The sequence below is a fragment of the Microcebus murinus genome, chromosome 2, assembly GCF_040939455.1.
Source record: "Microcebus murinus isolate Inina chromosome 2, M.murinus_Inina_mat1.0, whole genome shotgun sequence".
Lineage (NCBI taxonomy): Eukaryota > Metazoa > Chordata > Mammalia > Primates > Cheirogaleidae > Microcebus > Microcebus murinus.
In genome coordinates, this window is record NC_134105.1 from 39,167,809 (window position 1) to 39,181,703 (window position 13,895).

At 41.7% G+C, this 13,895-nt stretch overlaps 1 protein-coding gene and 1 non-coding gene across 2 annotated transcripts in view; both read right to left on the bottom strand.

The window, feature by feature from the left end:
• The window catches only part of LOC105877546 (calreticulin-like), a 30,142-nt gene that overhangs the window by 11,587 nt on the left and 4,660 nt on the right, over positions 1–13,895 (bottom strand). The window contains exons 2-3 of the mRNA XM_076010219.1: positions 5,958–6,059; positions 2,393–2,596 (exon numbers count right to left, since the gene is read on the bottom strand). Of these exons, the coding sequence (XP_075866334.1) occupies positions 2,393–2,596; positions 5,958–6,059 (306 nt within the window). The remainder of the gene's footprint in view (positions 1–2,392; positions 2,597–5,957; positions 6,060–13,895) is intronic.
• Positions 9,743–9,849, bottom strand: LOC142869699 (U6 spliceosomal RNA). The gene has a single exon (XR_012918273.1). It is a non-coding gene; the product is annotated as a U6 spliceosomal RNA (small nuclear RNA).

The window sequence follows — 13,895 nt, forward strand, 5'->3', positions numbered from 1 at the left end:
TTGATCAGTGTCTCTGGGCCAGAAAGCTTTACCTGCCAAAGGTCCAGGAAAAGATTTTAACCTAATTTTCAACCTTACCTCCCATGTTATTGTCGTCTGACTACCCAAAACACACACACACACACACACACACAAACGTGTGCATGTGCAATATGCCCTAGCCACACTAGTCTCACCTCTAACCATGTCAAATTTTGTAACTCTGAACTTTTGCAGTTTCCTTTGCCCTCATTACACTTCCTTCCTCTCCTTCTCTACCTATTCAAATCTAGCTCATTCTTTTTTTTTTTTTTTTTTTTTTTGAGACACAGTCTTGCTCTGTCACCTGGGCTAGAGTGCCGTGGCATCAGCCTAGCTCACAGCAACCTCAAACTCCTGGACTCTGAGGAGCTGGGACTACAGGCGTGCACCACCATGCTCGGCTAATTTTTTCTATTTTTAGTAGAGATGGAGTCTCGCTCTTGCTCAGGTTGTTCTTGAACTCCTGAGTTCAAGCAATCCTCCTGCCTTGGCCTCCCAGAGTGCTAGGATTACAGGCATGAGCCACTGTGCCCAGCCAAATCTAGCTCATTCTTCAAACAACACCTCCTCCAAAAAGCTTCCAGTTGGACTGCATCATGCCATCTTCTGTGATCTCATGGCACCTCACCAATATCATTTTAAAAGCATGTCTTTCACGTTGTGATCGTATAGTGGTTTACAAAAAAGAAAAGTATGTCTTTCATTCTGACTTTTAAAAAATTATTCATATGCCTGAAGGTAGAAGGGTGGAGTAGAAAAAGCACACGCTTTAGAGCCAGACTGGGTTCAAATTCTGGCTTTCCACTTACTTACCTTGGGCAAATTTCTTGCCTCCATTTCATCATCTATAAAATAGAGATGTTAATAGCCCAATCTTGTTGGGTTGTTTGAGCATCAAATAAATACTATTTATATGAAAGAAAAAAATCATTTTAAAAATTATTTCCAGCCGGGTGCGGTGGCTCACACCTGTAATCCTAGCACTCTGGGAGGCCGAGGCGGGCAGACTGCTCGAGGTCAGGAGTTCGAAACTAGCCTGAGCAAGAGCGAGACGCCGTCTCTACTATAAATTGAAAGAAATTAATTGGCCAACTAATATATATATAGAAAAAATTAGCTGGGTATACTGGCACATGCCTGTAGTCCCAGCTACTTGGGAAGCTGAGGCAGCAGGATTGCTTGAGCCCAGGAGTTTGAGGTTGCTGTGAGCTAGGCTGACGCCACGGCACTCACTCTAGCCTGAGCAACAAAGCGAGACTCTGTCTCAAAAAAATAAAAATAAAAATTATTTCCAATTTCCCTACAATCACCACCACATTATGTATATACACATAAACTCTCTGAGAGAAGAGTAGATTCTGAAGAAAAAATGATAGGCAAAGACACACATTTTAGACACTCAGAGTACTATAAATATATTGTTCTACATAAAAAAGAGACTGAAAGATAAAAAAAAGAAGGGTGGGGAGGATGCAGACAGAAAAAAGGCAAAGAGGCTAAAGGGGAAGATTTTGGCAAGGGCTTGAAGAGAGAGATATGATGCTCCCTGGGAAAAGAAAGAATTTTAAGGGAGTTTTGCTGTATGATGTGTAGTGTAATCTTCCCTCTGAATTTGTACAAAAACAATCAGTAAAATCTACATTCTTCATCCGTGCTTTGGTAGCAGATTGTTTGTTGTTGTTATTGGTTTTATATCAACAATGTTGAAAATGAATTCAAAGTTGGGGCTAAATAAGATGTGGACCACCTAGTTAGATATTTAGGTTATAGATGCAACAGCCTGGACATATTACAGATGTTTAATATAAAAGTCATTTCCCTGACCTCCTGTGCCTTTCTCTCACTGAGGCCAAGTACTGTGCCTTATTGTAGCAGGTACCTTTGAGAGTGGTGACATAGTTTCTGACCTCCTTCTCCTTTTCTGAGAACTGGGCAATGTCTCCCAGTACTGTAGATTTGTTAATACTGTTCCATGTGCCTCCCCACCTCTTTGATCTATTTATATTAACATTTAAGTTTCTTCAGGTCTTTGAAGAGTCCTACTGCATGGGGAGAGGGGGCAGCTATCACACTAGAAATTTTCTGTTCCGAGTCCATCTGAACATTTTCTTTCTTTCTTTCTTTCTTTCTTTCTTTCTTTCTTTCTTTCTTTCTTTCTTTCTTTCTTTCTTTCTTTCTTTCTTTCTTTCTTTCTCTCTCTCTCTCTCTCTCTCTCTCTCTCTCTCTCTCTCTCTCTCTCTCTTTCTTTCTTTCTTTCTTTCTTTCTTTTCACCCTTCATGTATTTCCAGGAGATCTGAACATTTTCGACAGCCATAGTGGCTCTCATCAGGACCTTGTGGGGCTGACAGCGACTACTATGAGCGAGCTTACCAAACATGATGTAATACTCGGATTCCGAATGCATATCCTCCTGGTTCAGGGTGGCAGGAAAGAGTTTCACATACCCGCCACCACAATCAATGCCTTGCTCGTGTTTTACTGAAAACTGAACCACCAAGGTCTCATTCTCATTGCTGAACGGCGGAAACCTGGTTGAGAGGGCATAAAACTTGGCATCTTCGCTGGTCTGGAGACCTGGGAGCAGAAAGCAGAGAGTCTGCGGGGTTAAATACCCAAAAAGCGGTCAGAGAAACGGAGCACTTAACCTAACCAACCTCTGGTATTTTCTTTTCTTTTTTTTTTGAGACAAAGTCTCGCTTTGTTGCCCAGGCTAGAGTGAGTGCTGTGGTGTCAGCCTAGCTCACAGCAACCTCAAACTCCTGGGCTCAAGCCATCCTGCTGCCTCAGCCTCCCGAGTAGCTGGGACTACAAGCATGCACCACCATGCCTGGCTAATTTTTTCTATATATATTAGTTGGCCAATTAATTTCTTTCTATTTATAGTAGAGATGGGGTCTCGCTCTTGCTCAGGCTGGTTTCAAGCTCCTGACCTCGAGCAATCCGCCCGCCTCGGCCTCCCAGAGTGCTAGGATTACAGGCGAAAGCCACTGCGCTGGGCTGCTACCTCTGATTTTTAAGAGATACTTGAGGCGGGGGGGGGGGGGGGGGGGGCAGTGGCTCAAGCCTGTAATCCTAGCACTCTGGGAGGCTGAAGCAGGAGGATCGCTCAAGGTCAGGAGCTTGAAATCAACCTGAGTAAGAGCCAGACCCTGTTTCTACTTAAAAAAAAAGAGAGAGAGATACTTGAATACTATTCTGCAGCTTTACAAGACAAGGCCCTGTTTTCTGAAGCCTGCTTGGTGACTGGAATGAGGCTCTGCCATGCACAGTACTGCCTCTTAGATCAAATAATAACTGCTGCTAATGTTTACTGAACACTTACTCTTTACCGATGTATTAATATTTCATTCACATGTATTACCATACTTAATCCTTTTAATAACCCCATGAGGCTCCGAGAATGTCTCATTCTGTCATGAAGTCATTGAGGTTATGTCGCTTGTCCAGGATCACCCAACCAGTCCATCTAATTCCAGAGCCCTCATCCTCAACCATAAGACTTTACTTTCTCATCCAGAGAGTATCAGAGCTGTAAGCGATCGCAGAGCCTTTCAGTTCTAATCACATTACTTTACAGGTGAAGAAACCAAGCTCCAGAGAGGGAAAGTTATTACTCCAAGACCATATAATTACAAAGGGCAGCCATGCAAGCCAAATCTCCTGGCTTCTAGACCCATGATCTCTATAATATTCCATGCTGCTGCCCAGCTTACTGGTATGGCTCTGACTGCACTTTAACTCTCTGAGTGCCAGGTCCTCATCAGCAAAATGTGGATAATTATTCCTATTTCATAGGGTTCTTGGTGAAGCTCAAATGAGTAAGAGATGTAAGAAGTACTTTGTAAATTGTCAACATAAAATGCAAGGGGCTGTAATTATTTGTGTCTGGTGAGAGTCCTTCCTTCATGATCCCACAGCTCTCTGTACTTCCCTGGGTCTCACTCTGCTGAAACTAGGTTTATTTCAATCTCTCTGAATAATTTTTAGCTCCTGAAGAACAGGGACTTCTTTATATTCCCAGCATCTGGAACAGGACCTGGCATAGATTACACAAAAGGATGACAGGTCCTGATGCAGACCATGTCTCCTGAGCATATATTGCACACCAGGCTCCATGGTAAACACTTTCATGTCTTCTGACATTGTGTTAGGAGCTATCTACATTTTAAAGAGCATATTTACTTCCCCTAAAGACCTCAAGGCAGGCTAGAGTTGCCAGGGAAGACTTCACAGAGGAGGGAGTAGTTATAAGAGAAAGAGCACTGAAGTCATAGGCAAAAGACCAAGCTTTGAGTCTCTGCTCCACTATGAGTCCCTGCTATGTAGCCCAATTCAATCTCCCCACTCTCTCTGAGTCTCATTTGTACCCCAGGCCCCTACTAGACAACCATGGGGAATCCAATGAACATGAGTGGGATGAGGTGTGAGGAGCAACAACCAAGAAATCAAACTTTTTGTTGTTGTTGTTGTTGTTTTTGAGACAGGGTCTCATTCTGTTACCCAAGGTGGAGTGCAGTGGCTTCATCATAGCTCACTGCAGCCTCTAACTCCTGGACTCAAGTGATCCTCCTGCCTCAGCCTCCTGAGTAGCTGGGACTACAGGAGTGCAGCACAACGCCCAGCTAAGGAAATCAAACTGAGAGGGGATGGGTGGCTGGGCAGATTGTCTTCACTGCGGAGTCACCACGGCACAGGCATCCTGTGGGTCACTTAGTCTCCACTTCTCTCTCCTCTGGAGACAAGTTTTCCAGAGTAGATTTAAATGAGATTGAAGATGCTCAAGCCAAGAGCTGGAACCCATTCTATTAAGTGAAGTATCCCGAGAATGGAAAAATAAGCACCACATGTACTCACCAGCAAATTGGTATTAACAGATCAACACCTAAGTGGACATATAGGAATAACATCTATCAGGTGTCCAGCAGGTGTAGGGGGAGGGGATGGGTATATACATACATAATGAGTGTGATGCGCACCAACTGAGGGATGGACACACTTGAAACTCTGACTTGAGGTGGGGGGGGCAAGGGCAATGTACATAACCTTAACATTTGTACCCCCATAATATGCTGAAAAAATAAAGAAAGAAAATGCTCAAGCCAGTTCATAACTCTCTCCTTTAATAAACATGAAAATTAGATTCATAACAGTAGCCAGGAGAGAGAAGATGGGAAATAACTTCAGAGGACAATCAATGGAGTCTATTTATAGAACAAAAGCTTTCTCAGACAAAAAAAACCCCGATGCCTGCAAAACCTGTCCTCAGAGCTTACCCTTCCTCCACAATATTATTATATTTGGCTCTTACAACAGCCCAGTCCAATAAGCATGGCCGGTGATGATTATTATCTCCATTTAGTATCAGGGAAGTAAAAAGACTTGCCCAAATGATGCAACTAGTAAGTCATGAGAGTAAGTTAGCCCTAGGTCTATCTGCTCCACTCTCCATCCCACTAAGCTGCTCTAGGAAGAGCAGTATTTGGACATTATACAGTGCTTTCCTCTGCTTCAAGTGCAGAGTGCTCTTTGATAAATCCTAGGGGATTGGAGAAAGCAGCAGAGTCTAGAAGTAATGAACACAGTCCCTGGAGTCAGACTCAGAATCAGATCTCAGCTCTATTTCCTGCCAGCTGCGTGTATATAGCCTTGGGCAAATAATTCTACCTCTCTGAGCCTCCTCCGCAAAACTGAGAAAATAATAGCAATCACTTACTAAGTAGTTAGGAAGACCAATGGGGATAATGTGTGAAAGGGCTTGGTTTTAAAGGGGTGTTATTCAATGAATGGACATATTATTTTTGTGGCAAGTTTGTTCTTTTCCATTTACAAATTTTTTGTTTTAAGAAAGAGAAATGAATTGGTGACCGTGGACAAAAACAATTGTATAAAAGTCAGAATGTTTCCAATTGGCATATTTCTGAGTTCCCATATTTACCTTGATCTTTTTCTTTGTCTCCATAAAATTTTCCTGCAGTGAGCTGAAATTTACCATAATCCATCTGATGCTTGGATTCCACCCATCGTTTTTTCCATCCTTCTATGGAGTAAAGGGGGAAGAGCAATATATTTGTGTTTTCTTAAAGACAATAAAATGCAGCTAAAAATGACCAAGCCCCTCACTGTCAGATTGTGTAAATCCCATTATTTGTGCACTACCATATGCAGTGGCTCAAATTCCAAGGACTTGAGCCACGTATCCATTAATGCCCTACCCCACCCTCCTCCATGACAATCAAAAGCTGAAAACCACCATGGGAATGTATGGTTGAAAGACATGAAACATTTATTCTCATAAAAGTAGGTGGAAAAATGTGTTTAGGAGGACTAAGCCTTTACACATATTTATGTTTAGTAAAATAAAAATAATAAAATCAGCTCACCAAGTAAAGAGATTAGCAATACTTTATACCTTCTTGAATTAGTAATGATGATAATGAACAATTAATGTCCATTTACCCTGTTTTGTTGCTTAAACTTTTTAGACTCTCCCTTGTAGTTTCAAGGAGATGCTGATAAATGTGTTTTGCTTTGGCATAGATGGCACGCAGACAAAGAGGCATTCTTTTTGGGTCCTGGCACTCCATCCAAACATTCAATGCCTTTCTGCTTTTATGCTTCAGAATTGCTGACTCCTGCTTTCTGTGCCCACCATGGTCCCAGAGTCATAGGGCAATTTGGCAGCTTGAGATGGACAAGGCCTTGAGGGTAGCCTTTGTTTCATCTCCTCCCTGCAGCTGAATGGTTATTTCTCAAATCCCATTCCCCAATATCTACGGTTATTACCCCTTAGCTCTGGGCATGAAAATCCCACATCCACACACATCCAGTAAGACCACCTTAAGCTGGCTCTGTCAGCTCCTATTACTCAAGGCTGATGACTCAACTACCTCCCCTCATGAGACCCAGGGGACTTGAGCTTGCTTTTGAAGGAGTTAAGAATATGCTACTCCAAAATATACTGCTCTGGCATATCGACTATTTTGAATTAAAGGCACTTAAAAAGCAGCACAAGTAGATCACTCTGACCTTCATTCTGTCTCTTAAAAGCAGGAGATGAAATTCCCATGTGAAAGATGTCTTCCCTATACCAAAAGGAAAATAATATTTTTATTACCAAGGACAGGAAGTTGAAGCCAAGGGAATACTTTCTTGAGGGTTTGACTGGATGAAAGAATAAGACTTTTTCCTTTTTTTTTTTTTTTTTTTTTTTGAGACAGAGTCTCACTTTGTTGCCCAGGCTAGAGTGAGTGCTGTGGTATCAGCCTAGCTCACAGCAACCTCAAACTCCTGGGCTCATGCAATTCTTCTGCCTCAGCCTCCTGAGTATCTGGGACTACAAGCATGCACCACCATGCCCGGCTAATTTTTTTCAATATATTTTTAGTTGTCCAGCTAATTTCTTTCTATTTTTTTTTTAGTAGAGACAAGGTCTCACTGGGGTCAGGCTGGTCTCGAACTCCTGAGCTCAAATGATCCGCCTGCCTCGGCCTCCAAGAGTGCTAGGATTACAGGTGTGAGCCTCCGCTCCCAGCCTTCTTTTCTTTTCTACTGATATTTTTTCCAATGGAAAGTCCTGGAGAAAAAAATTTTAGGTGAAATAATATGTTCTCTCTCTTTCTCTCTCTTTTTTTCCAGTTAAGGTAGTTATAAACACTTTTCATTTTTTAAAATAAAATATATTTTAAATATATATATTTTTATTTTAAAAAATGAGTGCAGTGTTGTTTACAACTAATTGATCACAGTTATAGATTCCTTTGTTCCTTCTTCCTTCCCACTGCTTCACTTGACTAGCCTTACCAAAATAAAGAAAATATACTTTTATTTTAGACTAGCTTTAGACTTACAGAAAAGTTCCAAAAATATTACAGAGAATACTTGTTTATCCTGCCCCAGTTTCTCCTATTGCTAAAATTACTGTGGTACATCTGCTACACTAATGAATCAGTATTGATACATTATCATTAATTAAAGTCCATACTTTATTTGGGGTACCTTAATTTTTATCTAATGACCTTTTTCTGTTCCAAGATCCAAGATTCTACCCAGGATGCCATTACATTTAGTCACTGTGTCTCCTTTGGCTCCTCTTGGTTGTGCCAGATTCTCAGACTTTGCTTGTTTTCGATGACCTTGACATGTTTGAGAAGTACTGGTCACGTATTTTGTAGAATGTCTTTCAACTGGGGTTTGTCTGATGTTTTTCTCATGGTTAGATAAAAGTTACAGGTTTGGGGAAGGAAAACCACAGAGGTAAAGTGCCATTCTCAACACATCATTATCAATGGTACATACTGTTAACACGACTTATAGTGTTAACATTGATTACCTGGCTGAGACAGTGTTGCCAGGTTTCTCCATTGTAAAGTTACTCTTTTCCCCATTCTTTCCATACTGTACTCTTTACAAGGAAGTCAGTATGTACAGCCCACAGTGAAACGGGGAGTGACACTCTACCTCCTTGAGGGCAGAGTATCTACATAAATTATTTGGAATTCTTCTCTACAGGAGATTTATCTATCTGTCCCCATTCATTTATTCAATCATTTCTTTATATCAGTATGGACTAATGGACTTTTGTTGTATACTTAGGTTTATAATCCAATATTATATTACTTATTTTGTTGCTCAAATGTCTTTAGCCATTGGAAGCTCTGTCAGTTGGTTCCTATGTCCCTTTGACATACTCCCATTATTTTGCTTTTTGAACGCTTCCTTACTTTCTGAAACTATAAGATGCTCAAGGCTCATCTTGTATATTTCCTTCCCCAGCCCTAGAATCAGCCATTCCTCTAAGCAGGCCTAGTTCCTTTTATTGGAGAATGGTATTATAAACCATGAGAGGGGCTCCGGGTGTCATTTATTTTTTAAAGTAAATGTTTTGATTGGAGTCTAATATTCATTCCCATAAGGTGACAAACCATAAATGTATAGCTTAATGAAATTTTAAGAGAGAGAATTTAAGGCAAATTATCCAAGTACGTTGAATTAAAATGATTAACTGATGTAGTAATTCAGAAGTCTCACTGGATCCAATTCATACAGCCCTCTCATATCTTTAAAACAAAATAACCAAACCAGAATGGCCACATATGACAAGGGGAGAAGAGGGAGCAGCTTCAGCAATGTTCTCAGGGCCAGGCGCGGTGGCTCACACCTGGAATCCTAGCACTCTGGGAGGCCAAGGCAGGCGGATCATTTGAGCTCAGGAGTTCAAGCCTAGCCTGAGCAAGAGGGGAGACTCCATCTCTACTAAAAAAATAGAAACAAATTAGCTGGACAACTAAAAATATATATAGAAAAAATTAGCCAGGCATAGTGGTAAATGGCTGTAGTCCCAACTACTTGGGAGGTTGAGGCAGCAGGATTGCTTGAGCCCAGGAGTTTGAGGTTGCTGTGAGCTAGGCAGACACCACAGCACTCTAGCCTGGACAACAGAGTGAGACTCTGTCTCAAAAACAAGCAAACAACCAAAATTCAATGTTTTTAGTAGATTTCCTCCCTCACTCCCTTCCTCTATTTATTCATTTGTTTGTTAAGAGTTTATTATGTGCTGGACAGTGAACAAAAGAAAGTCCCTTTCTTCATGGAATTTATATTCTAATGGTCAGGGAAGATGACAAACTTTAAACAAAATAAAATATAAATATGTAATATAATATCAGACAATAATAATTCTATGGAGAAAAATTGAGTGATAGGCTATTATTTTATTTTTTTATTTATATGGAATGCTTCACGAGTTTGTGTGTCATCCTTGCGCAGGGGCCATGCTAATCTTCTCTGTATCATTCCAATTTTAGTATATGCGCTGCCAAAGCGAGCACAAGGTGTTATTTTAGATGCGGTGTCCGGCCTCTATGTGGAGATGGCATTTGAACAGAGATTGAAGAGAGGTAGTGAGCCACATGCCAGATGAGCTACACAGGTGGAATACCACAGAGAAGGAAGTAAAAAAGGGAATCAGTGCTTACCGAGTCCTTACTCTGTACCAGGCCCTGTGCAATATGGTTTCCACACTTCACCACATTCAATCCTCACCCTGCCCTGCAAGGAAGTTAGAATAATCATCTCCATTTTATGGACACTTGGCAAGGCTAGTAAATTACCCAAGGTCACCCACTGAGCAAGTGGCAGAATCAGGGCTTGAAGTCTCATCTGTCTGCTCCAAGGCCCCCGCTCTTGCCTCCTCATTCTGTAGCCTCCAGAGAGATCCATGCCATCAGTTTGTACTTGAGACCTGGAAAGGCCAGCTGGATCAGGCCTACTGGGCTTGGGCATCTGGCCAGGGTGATTCTTCCTCAGGCTCAGCATGTCCAAGTATCCACGATTCACAGACGGTCTCAATGGCTTATCAGTCAGAGGCCTGAGAAGCAGAGTGTTCTTCAGCCCTGCTGGGCTGTCCCCAGTGGGTCTGAGCCAGCTGGGCACAGAGGCCCTTTGTTTCAGAATGTCTCTTTGGCCAAGTTTTTGTGGTTAAGTCTGAGGGCTGACAGAATTAACATTCACTCACACACACACACACTCTCTCTCTCTCTCTCTCTCTCTTTCTCTCTCTCTCTCTCTCCTTGTGACTCCTGCATCATTCAGTCCCTCATTTAAATTCCAGTTTCTTTCTGCCTGATTTTTCACAACTTTTACTACAGTCATTGCTGTCACCATTAGCCCTCCCCTTATACCTATTTGCATCACTAATTTGATGATTCTCCAATTCAATCTAGCAACAGTTTTGCATATTTTAATGTGCCAGTCCCTTTGCAAGGCCTGGAATTCCCCTGAAGCCACTGGTATTATTTCCTACTGGCCATCTGACACTTGGCAGCCTGCAGCAGTGGCCATTGAATCTTTATGAAGGTAAGAGACCTGGGTTTTTGGGGGTTTTTTTTTGACAGAGTCTCACTCTGTTGCCAGGGCTAGAGTGCCATGTGTCAGCCTAGCTCACAGCAACCTCAAACTCCTGCTCAAGCAATCCTTCTGCCTCAACCTCCTGAGTAGCTGGGACTACAGGCATGCGCCACCATGCCCGGCTAATTTTTCTATATATTTTTAGTTGGCCAATTTATTTCTATTTTTAGTAGAGACAGGGTCTCGCTCTTGCTCAGGCTGGTTTTGAACTCCTGACCTCGAGCAATCCGCCCACCTCGGCCTCCCAGAGTGCTAGGATTACAGGTGTGAGCCACCGCACCCAGCTGAGACCTGGGTTTAACAAACATCTCTGCCACTGACTCACAGCGTGACTTTGGGAAAACCACCTTTACTCTCTGGGCCTCATTTTCCTCATCTGTATAATGAGAGGGTTGGATTCCAAGGGTTTTGGATACCCTCTGGTTGCTGTTCTGCTCTGAGGCCTGCAATAGTCTGGGAGAACAGCAGGGAAGGAGCCTGAGTCAATCTCTATCATAAGCCCCTTAAATACCCCTGGCCTGTCATGTTCTCTGGACTTACGTTTTCTCATCTGTAAATGCAGGAAAGAGCATTTTGGGTTACACGAGCTCTCAGGGTCCTTTAGTTTTGACATTAAAATGACCCAAGATTTACCTTCTGAGAGGCTGCTAAGCACTACTTAAAATGTGAGCTAGCTGGCCACAGTGGCATACATCTATGGTCCCAGGTACTCAGGAGGCTGAGCTAGGTAGGAGGCTTGCTTGATGAGCCCGGAAGTTTGAGGTTGCAGTGAGCTATGATCTTGCCTGTGAATAGCTACTATATTTCAAGCAGGGCAATATAGTGAGACCCTATGTCTAAAGAAAAAAAAAGTAAAAAAAAAAAAAAAAAAAAAAAAGAAAAAAAAAGTGAGCTAGAAGGCCTTCAACTTATTGGACTCATGGAAAGCAGTGGAGTGGGAAGCAGGACTAATGGAAGAAAAAAAATCAATTTTGTTGTCATGCAGTCCTGGGTTCAAATCCTGACTTTACCACTTAGTATATGTGTGACCTCAAATTAGCGAACTTCTCTAGGCTTCAGTTTTACTATCTGTAGACTGGGGAAAACACAACTACTTTGCAGAGTTGAGGTGAGGCTTGGAGTGTATAAAGCATTATACCATGTGACTAATACTTTGCTTAATAAAGGTTACTTAAAGTATTAGGTACAGTTTAGCTGTAAAAAAAAAAAGAGTTCAAAAGCAGGAAATTCAATTCCAAGAAGAAATGGAAGGACCAAAGAGTTCTCTAAATTTCTAATAGTTTTTTTTTGTTGTTGTTAAAAGAGTGACACAAGCTCATTACAGAAAATAAAGAAAAAATTAAAACAACTGGAAACATTATTATTTACCACTTAAGATTTTGGTACATTTTCTTCTATTCTTTTTTAATGCACAAATATCTTTTACATAGTGACAATATATACCTTATATATAATTTTGTACATTTCACATCCAACATTAGATCATAAACAACAACAAACATGACATAAAAAAATTTCACAAACATTCTATAGATGTATCATATTTTACTTAATTGGGGCCCTACTGTTGGACAGTTAGGTTTATCTACAAATGTTTCCTATTATAAATAATTCTCACATTATTTAGCACAAAGAATTGCTCACATTTCTGATTATTTCCCTAGAGGAAAAAAAATTCCTAGGAAAGGCATTATCTAGGAAAAGGGAATGTACAATTTTAAGACTATTGGCCAGTATTGCAAATTGTGGCTTAGAAAGGCTGTACTCACGATTCCATCAGCAGGACTTGGGTGCCAGGTAATGATAGAAACCACAGAGGCTGATGCCTTGCCCCAGTTCCCTGGGCTGGGGCCCCTTGGTGTGGCTGATTCCAGAGCTTGGGTAGGAAACAGACTGCAGGTAAGGGACTACCTGTGGAATCTTCCATGCTGTTACTTGTACTTTTCCTTTCTTGCCCTAATCATGCACCACTCTGAGTCACTCCCATCACTTGCTGAAAACTGGCACATGGCTCACAGTCTTCCTCTCCCCTCAGGTCCATCATCATCCAGGTGACTTCTCTGTCTACAGGACAACCCATCCAACAACCTGGCCTCTCAGTTTCCTCATCTCACTCACTTCCACTCCAGTCTAGTCATCTACCCCTACATTCACATACCAGGCCTTATCACCACCAGAAACTGCTCTGAAATCTCAAACTCAAACACTCCTCCTCCATGACCATGGTCTCCTATCCTCCAATTCTCACACTGTGTTACCTGAATTACACCTGTTCTTTGACACACATATACTCATTTTCAGTCACCTGGTTTTTTCCTATCTAACTCTCATAGTCCTTCCTTTCTTCTTTCCACAAACTTTTTTTTTTCCTGTGTGTGGTGGAAATCTACAAACTTTTAATTGAGCACTTTCTGTGTGCCAGGCACTTTACCAGGTGCAGAGGTTGCAGAGTTGAAGTAGATGTATATCTATTACCTTGCTCACTCTTCTCAACTCCCTTGCCCATTTGTCTTTCTGCAAACCTCCACCTTGTGTCAACCAAACCTTCCACCTGTACTTTGCATCCCAAATTACCCACTTGAACTCTCCCCTAATTCCTTCCCATCCAGAATGGTCCAAGATGTAACCCACACTTGTGGTGTTCATTTCCAAAGCTCTCATCCATCCTTCAACCTGCTGTAGTCAGGCTTCTACCCCCATCATCCCAAGTGGGGTATAAAAGGCAATGTATGCTTTCCAGACTTGCTTTACTTTGCCTCCCAACTGCTTTTGACACTAGCTTTACAACCTTGGGAAAACCACTCAATCTCTCTGAACTTGTTTCCTCATCACTGAAAGAGAGATAACCGCATCTTCCTGATAAAACTGTTGAGAGAGTCAATAAAATAATATATAAAGAAAAAAATCACTGGTACATAGTAGGCATCCAACAAGATTAAGTTCCAACTCATTGAGTTTGGTTTCCTGG